The sequence below is a fragment of the Monodon monoceros genome, unplaced genomic scaffold (assembly GCF_005190385.1).
Source record: "Monodon monoceros isolate NGI ecotype Baffin Bay Population unplaced genomic scaffold, NGI_Narwhal_1 Super_Scaffold_20, whole genome shotgun sequence".
NCBI lineage: Eukaryota > Metazoa > Chordata > Mammalia > Artiodactyla > Monodontidae > Monodon > Monodon monoceros.
Window position 1 is genome coordinate 45,731,538 of NW_021703777.1, and position 19,203 is coordinate 45,750,740.

At 41.3% G+C, this 19,203-nt stretch overlaps 1 protein-coding gene across 1 annotated transcript in view; it reads right to left on the minus strand.

Annotated features, from left to right (window-relative positions):
• Positions 1 to 5,179: 5,179 nt before the first annotated feature.
• Positions 5,180 to 19,203, minus strand: part of FAM47E (family with sequence similarity 47 member E) — a 31,135-nt gene continuing 17,111 nt past the window's right edge. The window contains exons 5-8 of the mRNA XM_029234691.1: positions 14,140 to 14,340; positions 9,354 to 9,509; positions 7,711 to 7,788; positions 5,180 to 5,459 (exon numbers count right to left, since the gene is read on the minus strand). Coding sequence (XP_029090524.1) covers positions 5,394 to 5,459; positions 7,711 to 7,788; positions 9,354 to 9,509; positions 14,140 to 14,340 — 501 coding nt within the window. The 3' untranslated portion in view covers positions 5,180 to 5,393. The remainder of the gene's footprint in view (positions 5,460 to 7,710; positions 7,789 to 9,353; positions 9,510 to 14,139; positions 14,341 to 19,203) is intronic.

Sequence of the window (19,203 nt, forward strand, 5' to 3'; positions counted from 1 at the left end):
AATGGCTATCAGTGAGGTGCCAGAACTGGGAATAATCTGCAGCAGCTCTGCTGGCCTGTTGGTGCAGGAGTGGTGCAGGCATGACTCTGGAGGGGGAGGTTGAGAAAGAATTCTGACCTACATTCACTTCAGTAACAGTTTGCTCTCATATGCAAAATACACTTAGCCCCTTTCTAGACAACCCCCATTTTAGTCCAAGCTGGCAGTGTTTATTGTACTATAGTTCTTCAAAAAACTTTGCAGGTCTCCTGTGAATCTTAGACGGTCGACGTCATTATTCAAGAGCCAAAACCACAAATCTCTTTTATTTGGGGCCGCAGCTTACGGGATCTTAGCTCCCCAGCCAGGGATTGAACCTGGGCCCCGGGCAGTGGAAGCACAGAGTCCTAACTACTGGACCGCCAGGGAATTCCCCACAAATATCTTGAAGATAAGCCCTTCTCTACCTTGAGAGTATGCTGAAGAACAACGTCCTCCACTTCCTTAGACGCTCTATTGTTTGACTAAAACTGTGAGGCACACTTTTAAAAATTTCAGTAGAATTTTTGTCCGCCTGAATGTACTCTGAAGCATCACCTTTGAACTTTCTGAGGCCTTAACAAGGGATTTAACAATTACATCCTTGGATTCATCTTTAGACCATGTTTTCCTGGCATGTCCTTTGATGTGTTCTTTTGGATTTGATCTTTGCTACAAACCATTTCTTAATTTAAACATCATTTGTCATCTGAGAGGCTAGGAGTTTACAAAACCATCAAGTCCTGGTTGCTTTGGGTTAAACTGTCCCTTTGGCTTATCGATCTCCTCTTGCATTTTACTATAAGCAGCAAGAAACCAGGCGGTACCTTCAACACTGTATAAAAATCTCCTTAGTCACATCACCAGTTCATTAGGTAGTTTTTCTACTTTCCATGTTACTTCAGGTGACAGTATGGATAAACTTCCTGCTATTACATAACAAGGAGACCACTTCTCCCAATTTCCAACTGCATTTACCTCATTTTCCTGCCAGCCTTCACCCACAGCCTCTTCACAGTCTATGAGACTTCTGCCAACAGTTTCTTCGAAGTTCTTCCAGTTTCAACCCACTTCTCAATCCTGTTCCCTTTCACATTTTACATTCTTGTTATAGCATCCCACTTCCAGGCACAAAAATCTATTAGTTATCTATTGCTGCATAACAAATAATCAGTAAATTTAATGGTTTAAAACAACAAACATTAGAGTCATTTTTATGGGTTAGGAATTCAGAAGTATCTTCTCTGAGTGGTTCTGGCTCAGGATCTCTCATATGGTTGCAGTCAGGATGTCAGCAGTGGTCGCAATCTCATCTGAAGGCTTAATGGGGGCTGAAGGATCCACTTCCAAGACGGCTTTTCACATGGCTATTTGCAGAAGGCTTCAGTTCCTTGCCATGTGAGCCTTTCCATAGACAGCTTGGGTGTCCTCACAACACAGCAGCTAGTCTCTCCCAAGGGATTCAAGTGAGAACGAGGAAGCCACAATGTCTTTCATGCTTTAGTTTCAGAATGACACCTCATCACTTCTTCCACATTCTGTTCCTTAAAATCAGGTCTAGGTACAGCCCACATTCAGGGGAAAAGGGGTTAGACCCTGCATTTTGAAGACAGGTGCATCAAATAATTTGTGGACCTTTTTTTAAACAAACACAAACCTCCCAAATTAGGAAGTCCTTGGGATTGTCTAAAGTAATCTCATGTCTTGCAGCGATTGAACTGAGAAAGAAAAAGAAAAAAAAATGATCCTTTAATTTGCTGAATTAAAATATCATTTGAATCCACAGCTTTGTAAGATCTCGTAGGTGAAGACAGAGTATAGATTGGGAAAGAGCGAGACCCTGAATGCTGAACTGTGAACATATGGGAATGTTCAGATGGCTTCAAGTTCCCTAAACTCCAAACCCTATGAAAATATGCTGCTCAGATCTCCTGTTGCAAGGAGCACAAATGACTGATGGACCCAGCTTCTACCCCTCTGGATCTTTCACCCTCTCACTGAGGCCATACTCCCCTGGGCTGCTCCCAGCCAATGACAGAGCATGCAGAAGTGCCAAGGCAGGCCCATATTAGCAAAATGTGTGACTCCTCCTCTTGGCAACCTTGAAAGGTCTCCCTATTGGCCTGGCCAAACCTTCATTTGAACTGTGCTGCAGTTCAAGACCATATCTTCTTTTCCTCCCTCTGTCCTTCCGCAGGGATCACACACGCATTAGAATCTAAAGGCTCTCCCTATGTTCTGCCGCTCCCACCCCAATAAACCTCTCAAGCATCTAATGCCCTTTTGCCATTTGCTCCCTGGCAGACCCAAACCGCTGCAGCCTTCCTTGTCAGAGAAGTTCTCCCTACTCCCTCTGTGGTGAGGATTTTCCCACTTTGCGTGAGGACTCTGTAATGACCTTTGTGGAAATAGGCTGGCAGGAGGCCGGTGTAGCCAACTCTCTTTATTCTTCACCCCTAACATCCCTCACTGCCTTGAATGCTACCCATGTGCTAGAGGCAGTCTATCCTAGCTCACAAAAGCCAACTGCTAAATTTGCAGGAATTTAGCAAGTTGGTTGGTAGACACAGTCATTACTAAAACTTAAATAGACTTACAATTAAATTGAATTATATTAAAACCAAAGGTAACAAAACTCAAAACCTCATCTCTTCCTGGTTTTTAACACCTTTTTGTTAGCATCTATGCTCTTGAGGTTATTTACATCTATTATGTCTGGGTGTTGGAAATAATATGTAACGACGTGCTACTTGCACTTCTCTTTGGATTTTGGAGGCCAGATTTAGATGTGCTGTTTCAGCTCATTGCTTTAGTGATCTGAGAGGTTGCCGGCTTTGAGGGCAGCCTGAAGCAAGAGAAGGCTTTCAGCTGGTCCAGAAATCTCTGCCCTCTGATCCAATGTATCCAGCGTGCTCAAAGCACCTGTGGCACAGAGCGCTGCTGAATGGAGCTTTGGCATGTCCAGGAAGGCGAATCAGAGCACAGGCCCCCAGGGCTTTGCAGCTGAACCAGGAGCTCTGTGGCATGTAACTGTTCTCCTTTAGAGAAACCAATCTCCGTTTGTTGCTTGGCACCAGTTAATACAGCAGCCTGATCCTGAGACCTTAGGTAACCAAGCGACTGGTGCCCATCGTCAACCAAGGTCATCTGATCCACTAAGCCATAAAGTCAGCTAACATTTAGTGTGTGTGCACAGTGCCAGGCTGTGTTCTAAGCACTTTACTGGTAACATTCCCTTTAATCCCCACCACAATTCTGGGAGATAGTACTGTTATTATTGCTACTATCCTTACTTGAGATGAGAAAACTGAAGCAGAGAGAGGATAAGCAACTTGCCGCATAGTCATATAGCAAATAAGTAGGAGAGCTTGGTTTGTAACCAGGCCCTCCTGCTCCGAAGTCCACACACGTAATTACCAAATTATTTTGCTTGTCGTAATCAAGTGAAAGTTTTCTATTTAGGGCTGGGCTTGACCGGGAATTGAAGACAGAACAAATTGCATGGTGTGCCCGCTCCTACCACACTGTCATCTTCCTCAGCCTACACATTTGACCTGGGGACGTTCTCTAAGTCCAGGTGATGAAACAGACAACCTCCACTATATGACGGCAGCAGCCACAAGTGGACTGCCACAACACTGTAGCCCAACTCAAGGGTGGCCCTGAAGAGCAGCTGAGAAGGGGAATTTTCCAGTAGACAGAAATGTAAGCATTTCATCCTGTCGACCACTTTGTCTGAAAGGAGAAATGGGCTGAGGTGCATGTCACCAACTGACGGTCAGCAGCTGATAGCTTAGCTTAGTAGCCAGAGACTTGGAAGGATCAAGAATGCAGGGATAGTGACAAAGATTTGGGAGAAGAGGTATACAGGGGATCGCTCAGAATGGATCTCATGGGCAAAGTGGGCATGGAGGCAGAAATGCAGGCTCCACGTGGGTTCAGCAACTTGGATTTCCCCTCACGAAGGCTAACCTGGCTCCTCCTTCTGCGGAATAATTGTCCAGTAATTAAAACCAAACTTGAGTCCCTAATGTGAATTAGGCTTGAATGTAACAAAGCCAGGAACAATGTGTCCAGGGAAAGAAATGAATTCTCTCCAGACCACCGCCAACACCATCTTGGCTCAGCACTTGAATGTCAGAATCCTGCCCCAGCTTGCCTGGTAGAACTGGATGCCTCCTCTGGGCTCTCAGGCTTTGGGGCTCCCATGGGCTACCATGCGGGCATGTATGACAAGTTGAAACAGCAAGGGAGTCAGAGGAAAGTGGCCTGACTAGAATAGCAACCTATTCTGCAATCGGATTTGCTTTCCTGCTTAACAAATTTCTGCCCACACCAACGTTTCTACACTTCCTGCATGCTCATTCACCACCACGGTATGCCACTCAACACTGAAACTCCTTTCACAGCAATGGGCTGACACTATGCGTTCATTGCTTCTGTCATGTACTCCATCACCCTAACGTGTCCAGATGCATAGAGTGTATAGTAAAGACTCACTTACAGCCTACAGATTATTGAAATGGGATCGTGACAGACCCAGAGGATGAAAGGTCATCCATCACCCAGAGATTCTGTATTTGAAGACAAATACTATAACTGATAAAACTTTGGGATCCAATATCCTTTAAATAAATTCCTTTGATTAAATTATCCAGAGTGTATTTCAGAGGGAAAGATCTGGAAGGATGCATTCCAATGAGTAAAGAGTGGTTACTGCTGACTCTATAGGAAGTATTTGTATTTTCTGCGTTCTTTTTGTTAGTCTATATTTTCTAATTTTCCTAACATGAGCATTAACATGTTAAATAAAATAATTTTTAAAAATTTAATGTAAAAATATGTCATCTTGAGTTTCCATTAAACTTTATGACCCATGACATTATATTACAGGTACACATGTATTATCAAGATTAACATGCCAAAAAACCCTCAGTGAGCTTAATTCAAAATGAAAGAAAATTATATTGTAAAGAAAGAGTAAAGGAGCTATTCACTCAAAACCAGGGAAAATAATACTCTGGGAAAATGAAATAGAGCAATTCTGCTTTTTTATGGTTTTATTTATTTTTACAACTAGTTGATATAACTATGTAATATTGACAATGCTACCAACATGTTAGAATACCAAATATGAAATTGATCTCATGGTTGATAAATATATAAAATATTGATTAACTGAGGCAGAAGACTATTCTGAAATGTTTGTAAGTATTAGTTATAAATTTTACGGATGTTGCCAAGTCAAAATTGTACAACTATGGTGGGACATTCATTATAAATTTTGTTTAATGTTTAAAGAGAGAGAGAAATAGCCAAGTATATAGTAAATGAAATCTGTCTAGTCATCTTCCCAGGATTCTTCCATGCTTGAGTTATTTTACAGAAGTCTTGTTACATTCACATTGACATTCCTTCCTCATACACATCTTCTCAAGGAACTAAAAAAAAAAAACAAAAAAGATGAGAGAAACTCCTTTAAATTGGCAAACGAAAATTGTACAGTCTAGTCACAGCCACTACCATACCCGAATTCACAGTCTCACACTCTGATGTATATCCTGATAGGACCCAAAATCTGATGTCGATGATAGACCATGTGAGATGGTGGACTTTGGAAGGTAGTGGCACACCATCACAAATAGCTAGATATAATTCACACTTTTTCTGTGGCCAAGTCCAGCCCGGGCCAGCTCGGCACAGCCTTGTGCTGCTCATCTCTGCTATTAAAGGCCTGGGGCTTCTGTGTAGCCGAGGGAATGAAGCTGTAGGTAATGCACAGAGCAGTTAATCCAGCAGCAGATACTGGAATGTGTATGTTAAGTATGTGTGCTCATGTAACATACATAAACATGTATGTATACAAGGTGCACATAGACATTTAAGGGAGTAAAAAGAGAATGAATGTTCACATATAAATTTAAATAAGTAATGATTTTATATATAGATAGATAGATAATTTACCATCATAGATTTCCCCCCCCCCTTTTAGTTGAAATCCTACCGATAAAATAGAGGATATAGGATGTAAGAATAAAGGGAGAAAATATTCCAGGGTTTTGAGTGACAGGTATTCTCAGGGGACTCAGCCATAGCCAGGGGCATCACCTCTCTTTAGTTGATGCAGCTAAAAGAGTAACTAGTGAGTCAGGCATGCTTCCTTTTGCCCAAAGTTGAACTAAATGTTCAGCAACAGAATGGATTAAACCAACAGGGGACAAATCAAAATAAATAAAACATCCTCTTTTGCCACCAAAGAAAAAACTATGAGTCACTATAATGTCAAGAGCAAATAGGGATATATATGTATATACATATATCTCCTTGGCAAGAAGAATATATATGTCTGTGTGTGTGTGTGTGTATATACACATATATATCACATAATTATATTTATGCTTAAGTATAATTTTGTGTTTATTATATAAATATATAATCATACAATTATGTTATATAAAATATATAAGCATATTTTATACATTATACATATAAATATATAAAATATACTTATGTAGGCCATATATGCAGGTGAGGCAGTTACTAAATACATAAGTACAAATATGTGTGTAAGTATATTAACTATACCTTATATATAAGTATCTTATATATAAGATATATACTTATATCTAAGTCTATAAAATATACTTATGTAGGCCCACTGTTGATGCTCAAAGCTATTGCAGAGATTTCATCCTAGTTCTAGAATGGAATCTTCTAGCCCATTAGTCTATTATCGTACTCTAGACTTTCCCTTCACATCGCCTGATTTAACTTTGAACAAGTCTGGATCTGAGATTGGTCAATATATCTATTTGCCAGTAAGTGTAAGATGTTGTTAGTTCTATCGCTCTTAGAAAAAAAGAAATCCAGTATCCTAGTTCCAGGAACTTCTACCATCTTGGCTGCATGTCCTCCTAAGGACTCCACGGGCCGTGAGCACAGGGGACTCTGGACAAACACAGAACTTATCAGCCACGACTTGGGCCCCAGGCCCAGCTGGCTTCCTGCCATGGTGACAGGGCTGGTCTGGAGACAGATCTTCAGGCTGCAGGCCCTCCTGCTAAACGGTCCGCTCTGCCAGCCTCCCACCCCACTCTTGTTATCTGTGGCCTCCCGGGGGAGCCCTCCACGTGGGAGGCGGGGGGACGACCAGCAGCACAAGCTCAGGGAGAGGGAAAGACAAAGTGGGAAAAAGACAGAAGAGGCTGCAGGGCTGTCCGGGAAGTGACCTTTGGCCCTAGTCTGCGTCCTCATGTACCCCACAAATAGCACAATAATAGGCCCAGCTCCACTCCCAGCTCCACTTCGTCCTGACCCCAGCATGGCTCCTTAGAAGTAGAAGTGAAGGAGACTGGACACTTCCTGGAGAATTCATTGTTTTAGTAGCAAGCTCACACCCTGCACATGGATCCCTTTCACTTTGGCCCCGTTAAGGCCAAACCCAAGGAAGGTGAGTCAGCAGAGAGACAGCAGGAGCCAAACAGGCTCCTGTCTACTCCTGAAAAGAGCAGAACGCCAAAGCCCATCTGTGGGCCCCCGTCTGGGGAAAGCACACCCCTTCTCCCAGGGCTGAGTCCTGGTGTGTCCCTGTAGAAGAAGTATTTTGATTTTGTCAGGGTGCTGACCCCTTCCCATCAACAACTGTGAGCCCCTCAGCAGGTCTTTCCGAGGTCTTTCCGACCCTTTACTCACACTCGGCATCCTGTAGCCCCTGCTCAGAATGAAATCCTTAAAGGCAACTGTTCCATGAAGGTCTGCAAGTAACTCCTCCTAAAAGAGGGTCCACACTTTAAAAAACTGGTCAGCTGTCAGAAGCTTGATTTCATTATTTGTCCTAATTAAAAGCACTTAGCCGTTTATCAAGTATGTTATTTTAAACAACTTCCTTCTCATTTAGGACTATGTGTGTAAATAACGTTCAGAAGTTGATGAATACAAAGGCTTTCAAAAAGATATCCAACCTTCTCTCCTTTCTCTGTTCTTTTTCTTACCCTTGTATCAAGGATAAGCAACACATTTTATCAATTAGATCATTATTGACCTAGGATGTCCGGAATCTAATCTATTTGAGATTAATAATTGTGATACTGTGATTTATAATAAGAGACAGATATTTGGTCTTCTTCCCATTCCTGGCACAGAGGCCTTAGAACCCTTGGAATTTCCTAAGTGATGAGAGCCACAACGGTGAGAGTCTTTCCTTATTCATAACAAGCCCCTTTCAACCACATTGCAATTTATCTTAATGAAGTGTTTTTTGGAAAGCCCCTAGATAGCTACTAGATGGGGGCTGGTTGCCAGGGAAACCAACCACGTGATTAGAGGGTTGGCACTTTCAGCTGAACCTCCCCAACTCCAGGGAGGGGAGAGGAGCTGGAGGTTGAATTAATCACTAATGGCCAATGATGTAATCAATGACACCAATGTAATGAAGCCTCTATACAAACCCAAAGGAGGGGGTTTGGAGAGCTTCCAAGTCGGTGAACATGTAAAGGTACCTGGAAAAGGCAAGGAAGCTCCAAGCCCCTCCCCACATGCCTTACCCTATGCATCTCCTCCATCTGGTTGCTCCGGAGTGTACCTCTTTATAATAAACTGGTAATCTTACTAGATTGGAAGTAAACTGTTTTCCTGAGTTCTGTGAGCTGTTCTAGCAGATGGTCAAACTCAAGGAGGGTGTCGTGTGAACCTCTGATTTATAGCCAGTCAGTCAGAAGCACAGGTGACAACCTGGACTTGAGACTGGCATTTGCAGTGGGGGCAGTTTTGTGGGACTGAGCCCTTAACCTGTGGGATCTGATGCTCTCTCCAGGTAGGTGGTATCAGAATTGAGTAAAATTGTAGGACATCCAGCTGGTGTCAGGGAATTAGAGAATTGCTTGGTGTGGGGAAAAAACCCCCGACACATTTGCTGACCAGAACTGAGAGTGGTAGAGGAAGAAACGGGAGTGTTTTCCTACTCAATATGTATCCACAAATTTTAGATCTTAACTCCAAAGGGCATGATAATCAAAAAAGATTTGACCCAGTCCCAACATCTTAGGGGTATTCATGCATTCATTTGGCTTTTCCTTTTATTTATTGGAATTTAAAATTTGGGATGTCGAAGTTTACATCATTGTAATTCAGTTCTTTAAGACCATTTCACCTTCCAAATGAACTCAATCAAGAATAGTCAAAAGTCATGTGTTTCCAGCAAGACAGCCATGTCATCATGGTGTCCCTTATCAGCACACGACTGCACCCATGTCTTGTGAACTGACTTCAGTATGAGGTGGCATTTGCACTGTGACAACCTTCAGCTCAGATGATCAAGTCTCAGCATATACACATACCTGTTCCCATAGCTCCTTTTTCATATTCTCATCTTGAGCTTTACGTAAGACCTTGGGGTCAACCAAAGGTTCATCGGCTCTTTGCTTTTTCCACAACTTGGTGTTCAGATACCATGCTCCGTACCTCATCTTCACCCACTTTGGTTTATAAGGATTCTGTAGAAATAACATAATTCCCAATTTCATTGGTTTGTTTGGTTTGTCATTTCAATAAAGCTAAGATTTAGCTTATGAAAGCAGTATCATTTATTTTTAATCTATGGTTATCCTTGCCAAAGTATTTTATGAAGTTTCGGTGTGCTTTGATTCACAAAGGTAACATGAAAAGTTCATGACTGAGAAAATAATGTGGTAGTTAAGCATGGCTTTTGGATTTAGACAAACCTGGGCTCAAATCCAGCCTTCCCCACTTAGTAGCTATGAGTCCATGGAAAAGTTAAATTCTTCATTTGTAAAATAGAGATAATAGCATCTACCCCATAGGGTTGTTGGGAAGACTAAAGGAGAGAACTATGTAAAGCAGCTAGAACTCATGTAAGAATCACATATTTCAGTGAAGGGTAATGACCTTCAACAATACTCAGTCAACCAAAATAATAAGTTATCAGCCTCTCTGTGAGCCCAGCTCTATACTCAGCTTTGTACATGGTTCACTACTTTTGATCCAAATGCTATTCGACACCAGTCTCTTGCCTCTTTATTTTTTAATTTTTAAAAAATATTTATGTATTTATTTATTTATTTGGCTGCACCACATCTGAGTTGCGGCACGTGGGATCTTCATGGCCGCCGTGTGTGGGATCTGCAGTTGTGGCATGAGGGATCTTTTTAGTTGCAGCATGCGAACTCTTAGTTGCAGCGTAAGGGATCTAGTTCCCTGACCAGAGATCGAACCCGGCCCCCGGCATTGGGAGCGTGGAGTCTCAACCACTGGACCGCCAGGGAAGTCCCTCTTGCCTCTTTAATTGGAAGAGAGAAAGAGGGGGAGGAAGAGATGTCTTTCCTTTCTTTCTCCCATTCCTCAGGAGTGCATCTGCTGGTTCACAGCCTGATGCTGTGATGCAATACCCGCTCCTTGTCTCATCATGAAAGGAGGTCTAACGCTTGTGTAGGACAAAGAAACATGAAACACAAAGACCCTGCTCCTCCTTCTTCTCACTCATATCTAAACTATGAGGTAGAGATGATGGGACAGAGCAGAGGGGAGGGAAATCCCTTCTCAGAGCTGGATTCAGCATTATGATCCCTCCATTCCAAGCAGACTGACCTCCTTGCTATTTCTAGAGGACCTATCACACTGCTGCCTCAGTGCCTTTGCACTCACTGTTCCCTCTCCATGATGCTCTTCCCCAAGACACCCACATGGCTCACTCTCTTACCTATTTCAGGTCATCTTTTCAGTTGTATGTTCCCTGACCACCCAGTTCAAAAACTGTAACGCCTCACAACACTGCTTGTCTTCTTTCCCTGCCTCATTTTTCTGAACAGCACTTATCGCCGCTTGATATGCTGTATATTTTTCTGATTGTTTGTTGTCTCACCTCTCACCTTCTAAAATGTAAGCTTCTGAGCTTGTTCCCCGCTACATCCCCCTGGCATCTAGAACAATACTTAGGACACAACAGGTGCTCAATAAATATTTGTTGGGTTAAAATCAGGTTTCTTAACTTCAGCGTTATTAACATTTTGAGCTGGATAATTCTTTGCTGGAGGTGGGGGGCGGCGGTGCTGTCCTATGCATTGTAAGATGTTGGGCAGCATTCCTGGTCTCCACCCACGAGATGCCAGTAGCACCTCCAAATTGTGACAACCAAAAACGTCATCTGCAACATTGCCAAATATCCCTGGTGGGGTGTGGGGGTGGGGAAGGGGACAAAATTGTCCTGGCTGAGAACCACTGAATTAAAGGAAGGAGGGTAGGAGAGGAAAGAGAGGAAAAAAGAAAGGAAGGGAGAGGAACGTGATCTACATACTGCTCCACTAAAGAACTTGAGCTCTGGAATACGTTAGGTTGCTGGGTACCTGGTGATCTTTCAAGATTCAGTACAAACATAATTTCTTCTGTGAAGTCTTAACCATACCCACCCTCAGCCCATGCCTGGTGGAACTGGTTACTTCTTCCTACAACCCGGATGAACCATGACATCATTTCATTATAGTCATTTCTCCATTGCCCTCACTAGACCGTAAGCTCCTTAAATGCAGGCAACAGTCCTTCATTTGCTCCCAGCACTTTTCGGCACATAGTAACAGATGCTCAGAAGTGTTTGTGGAATTAATGTATAAATAAATGGATGAATGAATATACAGGGCCAAGAGAAACATGCTACAATAGAGGCACAAACTGCTGTGAGAGATTAGAAGAATAAGTTAGTGTCAGCCGAAGGACCTGGAGAAAACTCCACGGAAGAATTGGCATCTGACCTGTGTTTAAAGGAAGATGTCAGAGTGTAGACATGAGAAGAGGGGCACGTCAGGCAGAGAGAATACTGTGAGCAAAGGTAAGGTAGTCGAAAAGCTCAGAGTTTTAAAGAACATCGAAGAGCAGAGGATAACACGCCTGAGAGTATGTGGAATAAGAAAATAAAGATGGAGATTCCATCCCCGGAATAGGGACCAGATTTATCCTTCCACCTGCAACAACCAAAAAACGAAATATAGATATATTTATAAGACACTGGACATCAAATAGCAAAGGACAGTGATCCCTGAGAGGCAAAAAGTGAATAAGCCCCCCAACTGCCCCAGTTCACTGTCTTCAGAGAGTTCCCAGGCCACAGAGCAGGAGAAGGAGCCCAGGAGGAACCTAGTGGACTTTCTGAGTTGAGAAGACAGAACTGAGAGTCCAGGAAGACCAAGGCAGCTAAAGTTTGCAGCCCAGAGTAACAGAAAGGAAAGAGCTGCACAGAGAGGGAACTACAGAGGTTTGCAGAGGGTCTCCATCTGTGTATGTTTGGGAGGAAACCACCTGAGGTCTGGGAAAGAACTAACCAAAAGGATTAGAGAGAACAGTGTCCTGCATGCACACAGGGCCAGGGCCAGGGCCTGTTCCCTCCTGGGAAACTCGAAGATTCACAGGATACTGGGTAGAATACACGAAGGGTCTTGCATCGGTAGTAGGGAGTTAGCCCTAGACTAAACATTATTTTGACCCTTCTCAACAGTTCTTAAAAGCAAGACCCAAAAGGATCAAACTTTTCCAGACACAAGAAACATGAAGACATATACACCAATGTGTATAATAATCACACCGCTCAAAACCAGTGACAAAGAGAAAGTATTAAAAGCAGCCAAGAAAAAACAGGTCCAGAAAAACAAAGATAAGGATGACATAAGATTTCTCGTCAGAAGCAACACAACCAAGAGGACGGTGGAGCAACATTTTTAAAGGACTAAAAACAAACAAACAAAAAACTTTGAACCTTAGAATTCTATACCCACAAAAATATCTTTAAAAATGAAGGAAGAACAAGGATATCTTCAGACATAGAAAAGGTGGAAGAATTCATTGCCAGCAGATCTACACTAGAACTATTAAAGGAAGTCCTTCAGGCGGAAGGAAAATGATACTCTGTGGAAATCTATTTGAACTTTTGCATAGTGATCCTCCATTGGCCAGTCAAAAGTTCGATTTTGGCAATAACCACCATGCTTTATAAAGCAGCATTTGTGCAATTATTTGTAAATACAGAGAATTGAGTAATTTCATTCAGCCCAGATTCAGAACAAGCAGTGGTTCAGGCCCCATGTGCCTGAACCACATGGATATAATTTGCCTGTCCAGCATCATTCTGCATTTTACCCTTTAGAAAGATGAGAGGAGAATGGAAAATTTAAAGTGCTGAATTAGTGATGGAATGCATAGTTTTCATAAACTTTATGCAACAGAATCAAAGACGGAAAACAGCATGAATGTAAAAATAGGTCAGCTGATCATGTTCAATTATGAAAGGACAAAGTTGGTATGTCACAAATATTGGAAATATAGTATCAAAGATTATGTGTAAAAGACAGAGGGAAATTATTATCTTCACTTCCAGAGAAACTAACTCTATAATCTCCCCACTTCCCACCCACACTTAGGCACGTAAATCTGTTGTTGGACTGGCACAATTTGACTTGTGTATATACATTTGCACTAACACATTGTGTAGAAAAGTACTCAGGGGCCCATAGTACTTCCCTTTAGAGCATAGCTTGTTTTTTCTCATCTCTGCTTCCTTGTTCTGTCTTCACAGGAAACTGGTGCTGGGAAACTGAGCGATTTGTTAATTATCAGGCAAGCATATGGTCAAGAATGATGGTCTGTGGTCGAAAAGACCGCCATAAAAATTCAAGAATTCTTTGGACATACACAGTGTTCACAACTGTTAACTGCAGCATCTTACTCTTGCAATAATAAACAATCACGTATATTTCTACTGACTATTAGAATTTCAACATGTAAAACACATAAAGAGATAGATTTCAACATATAAAACACACAAAGAGGTTGTCTCAACATGTAAAACACATAAAGAGGGAAATAATGACTGTTCAGATATTAATAATGCTGAATGGCCTGCCTTGTTTGTATAACCGACTTTTTAAGATGTATTAAATATTCATTCATTTAACAAATGTTTATTTATTGTATCTTTTTACAAATGTTAAACATCAAAAAAATTTCAAGAATTTTACTGGAAAAGGTCAGTGCCTTCTGAAGTACCAGAAGTCAAGAACATTTAATATTTGAATACAATTTCATTTCCTTTGATTCTCAGTTCTTCTCCCTTTTGGCAGTTACCTGTGGTTTCTGAAGTCTCTGCTCAGAGTGTAGTTTCTGGAAAAACTGTGGCTCCTGCAGTTTATTCAGCCCAATCCTTTTCTTTAGCTCCAGAGGAACCTGGCTGGGTCTCATTGCATGGAGCACATTATAGCTTGGTTTGCTCTGACAGTCAATGTCAAACTGTTTCAGGATGAACTCCTCATCAATGTTCAGGCCCCCCTGGAAGAATAGCACAGGGCATGAGTCAAGGACAAATGGTGAAATGCTCCTTCTTCCTTCTTTAATCTACAGGAGGTATTCGACCATGGCTGGAGGAGAGAGAGGTAGTTTAAAGGAGAGGTAGAAAGTGCTCAGTCACCATTTGTAGGAGACAAGAAGTATTTGGAGTCTGGAGAGCTTTGTCAGTGCATTAAGAGACAACTTAGGACCCACAAGAAGCCGTGAGTCCTGAGGGAGATAGTGGTGCTGAGGAAAATCCAGTCTGTTTGATCAAAAGCAAACATCTCCAACACTTTATAGTAGTAACATCTTTAGAGGTATTTTCCAGACATGTCTAGAAATGTTAGTGTGTGCTCTGCCCACAGCCCCTTATACAGGAAGCTGCCCTGTTCGGGGCTCCTGCTGAAGCCATGGGCTCCTTTTAGTCAGCCATGTTTTGTGCACAGAACAAACCCGCCTTCCGTCCCCCAGCCATAGCTGGCAGGAGTACAGATGGGCACATTAAGAGCCCCTAATCTGTAGACTGACCGTGGATCTATGATATGGCTGAAAGATAACTTAGATTTGAAGGATAGTAGAATATAGCACCCCAAAATATGCCTCTGGCTTAAGGCTTACTTTGAGCTGATGATTTTGAGAAACAACAGACAACACAGGAAACGATCTAGAAACAGAGTAGAAGTCACTCTTTAAGTGAAATTTACATTTATTAAAGAAACTCCACTTGTAAGGCTATCTCCCTCTCCGTTCCGGGAAGAGAAGGAAGACTTTAAATCATAAGACAGACACTCTTAGCAAAGGAAAAGGCACCCACTTAAATTTGCATAATAAACCATACTCTTGTTCTCCTATTTCTTCCTGGTCACCTCCCCATTACTGACTCCCCACACCTTTCTCTCTTTGTCTTTGGCACAAGTTGGTATTTGAGCCTGAATTCTAAGCCACCTAGGAGAGTTAGTCATTTTTCCCTGGGTATCTCCCATGTATATATGAGGTATACTTGTTAATAAACTTCTGTTTTTCTCTTGTTAATCTGCCTTTAGTTATAGAGATCCCAGAGAGAACTTAGAAGAATAAAAGGAAAATTATTTTTTCCTGCTCTACAGGCTCAACACAATCCTACTTTGGAATATTTAAGTTGGGGAATATAGAGAATGGGGACATTAGCAACTGAAGCTGATGTCGGAGTGAAATTTATAGACGGGTCATTAAATCGAGTCAGGGGTATAAACTAGAGCAAGCAGAATCAATGAGGTAAAAAATAAATAAATAAACAACATGGAAGGAAAGCATAAACTAGTGCTATGGAGAAAATACCACAGGGTGATATGATTGGGACCAAAGTAGTACGACAGTTATGGGACCTTGGTCATAAGGGACTGAAAACAAGGCTGGTTACCACAGCAGTTAAACAATTATCCTAGGGTTCCTTACACTTCCTGCCTCGAAAGAGGAATAGTCTCCAACAGTAGGAGTGGGAGAGGTGGAAGGGCTGGGACTCGGGCAATCCTATCTAGTCAGCTTGTAGACAAGCAGTGGTAGAGTGGGCATCACCTACCCTGTCCAGCATCCCTGCTCCAGTCACACTCTGGAGAGCCTCCCTCCACCACTTTCAGTCCATCTGTCGCAAATGGGCTGATGCCCACCTCTTGGCCTCAGGGTTGGATATGTGACCTAGACCAGTCAATGAGCATACTCCATCTCCTTACTCATAGTGGAAAGTTCAGGCACAGGTGTGACCCACGTTAGTCTGGTGAGAGTAAGCCCTGGATTTTTCCCTACGGAAAAAAGGTTGCTCTTTTCCCATGTTAGGTTGTTGCCTGGTGGGATATAAGCTTGGAAAATTTAGTGAATACTTTTGATATCTCTTAGGGAAAGACTACAGGAATGTGAAGTCAGAAGAGAGTAGCTAAGTGATAGGGAGAGCACCTAAAAACATTTTAGCACCCAGATCCAGCTGTGCCTGAATACTTCTGGATGATTCCCTTTTCTCACTTAATCTAGTCTGAATTATATTACTTGCCAAAGAAATAGTCCAAAATAATATATTGACCAAAACTGACTAATACACTCAAAAAATGGGGGGAGGGGGATTGAAAATTCTAGAGAGTCTTAAATTCAGGAAAAAGCATCAGGAATCTAGACATCTACAGGGACTCAGGGACAGGAATAGATAACTAAAAAGGTTCTTAGAAGGAGGGCAAGAAAAGAACTTGATAACTGAGTCAAAAGTCTCTTCATGTGAAATATTTTTCGTTAACGACTGTAGTCAAGCATAGCTTTCCAAGTACTTACAGATAAATATAACTGAGAAAAAATGAATTGAAAAAAGAGGGAAGGACAGAGAGAAAAGAAGGTCCTAACATTGAAATGAAAGATTAAAATATGAAACGATGGGGTGGGGGAAATGGGGAGATGCCCAAAGGGTACAAACTTCCAGTTATAAGATGAGTAAGTTCTGGGGAATCTAATGTACAGTATAGTGACTCTAGTTAACAATGCTGTATTATATACTTGAAAGTTGCTAAGAGGGTAGATCTTACATGTTCTCACCTCACACACACAGAGGTAATTACGTGAGGTGATGGATTTGTTAACTAACCAGATCATGGTAATCATTTTGTGATATATACATGTATCAAATGATCACACTGTATACCTTAAAATTACACAATGTTATATGTCAATTGTATCTCAATAAAGTTGGGTGCAGACAGCCACTTTAAAAATATATGAGAGGGCAGACAGCAGAAGCAAGAAGAACTACAATTCTGGAGCCTGTGGAACAAAAATCACATTCAGAGAAAGACAGACGAGATGAAAAGGCAGAGGGTTATATACCAGATGAAGGAACAAGATAAAACCCCAGAAAAACAACTAAAAGAAGTGGAGATAGGCAACCATCCAGAAAAAGAATTCAGAATAATGATAGCAAAGATGATCCAGCACCTCGGAAAAAGAATGGAGGCAAAGATCGAGAAGACGCAAGAAATGTTTAACAAAGACCTAGAAGAATTAAAGAACAAACAAACAGAGGTGAACAATACAATAACTGAAATGAAAACTACACTAGAAGGAATCAATAGCAGAATAACTGAGGAAGAAGAACAGATAAGTGACCTGGAAAACAGAATGGTGGAATTCACTGCCGTGGAACAGAATAAAGAAAAAAGAATGAAAAGAAATGAAGACAGCCTAAGAGAACTCTGCGACAACATTAAATGCAACAACATTCACATTATAGGGGTCCCAGAAGGAGAAGACAGACAGAAAGGACCAGAGAAAATATTTGAAGAGATTATAGTCGAAAACTTCCCTAACATGGGAAAGGAAATTGCCACCCAAGTCCAGGAAGCGCAGAGAGTCCCATACAGGAGAAACACAAGGAGAAACATGCCGAGACAAATAGTAATCAAATTGGCAAAAACTGAAGACAAAGAAAAATTATTGAAAGCAGCAAGGGAAAATGACAAATAACATACAAGGGAACTCCATAAGATTAACAGCTGATTTCTCAGCAGAAACTCTACAAACCAGAAGGGAGTGGCATGATATACTTAAAGTGATGAAAGGGAAGAACCTACGACCAAGATTACTCTACCCAGCAAGGATCTCATTCAGATACAATGGAGAAATCAAAAGTTTTAAAGACAAGCAAAAGCTAAGAGAATTCAGCACCACCAAACCAGCTCTACAGCAAATGCTAAACGAACTTACTCTAAGTGGGAAGCACAAGAGAAGTAAAGGACCTACAAAAACAAACCCAAAACAATTAAGAAAATGGTAACAGGAACATACATATCGATAATTATCTTAAATGTGAATGGATTAAACCCTCCAACCAAAAGACACAGGCTCACTGAATGGACAGAAAAATAAGACCCATCTCTACAAGAGACCCACTTCAACCTAGGGACACACACAGACTGAAAGTGAGGGGATGGAAAAAGATATTCCATGCAAATGGAAAAGAAAGCTGGAGTAGCAATACTCATAAAAGATAAAATGACTTTAAAATAAAGAATGTTACAAGAGACAAGGAGAGACACTACATAATGATCAAGGGATCAATCCAAGAAGAAGATATAACAATTATAAATATATATGCACCCAACATAGGAGCACCGCAATACATAAGGCAACTGCTAACAGCTATAAAAGAGGAAATCGACAGTAACACAATAATAGTGGGGGACTTTAACACCTCACTTACACCAATGGACAGATCATCCAAACAGAAAATAAATAAGGAAACACAAGCTTTAAATGACACAATAGACCACATAGATTTAATTGATATTTATAGGACATCCCATCTGAAAACAGCAGATTATACTTTCTTCTCAAGTGCCCATGGAACATTCTCCAGGATAGATCACATCTTGGGTCACAAATCAAGCCTCAGTAAATTTAAGAAAACTGAAATCATATCAAGCATCATTTTTGACCACGACACTATGAGATTAGAAATCAATTACAGGGGAAAAAACGTAAAAAACACAAACATATGGAGACTAAACAATACATTACTAAATAACCAAGAGATCCCTGAAGAAATCAAAGAGGAAACCAAAAAATACCTAGAGACAAATGACAATGAAAACATGACAATCCAAAACCTATAGGATGCAGCAAAAGCAGTTCTAAGAGGGAAGTTTATAGCTATACAAGCCTACCTCAAGAAACAAGAAAAATCTCAAATAAACAATCTAACCTTACACCTAAAGGAACTAGAGAAAGAAGAACAAACAAAACCCAAAGTTAGTAGAAGGAAAGAAATCATAAAGATCAGAGCAGAAATAAATGAAATAGAAACAAAGAAAACAATAGCAAGGATCAATAAAACTAAAAGCTGGTTCTTTG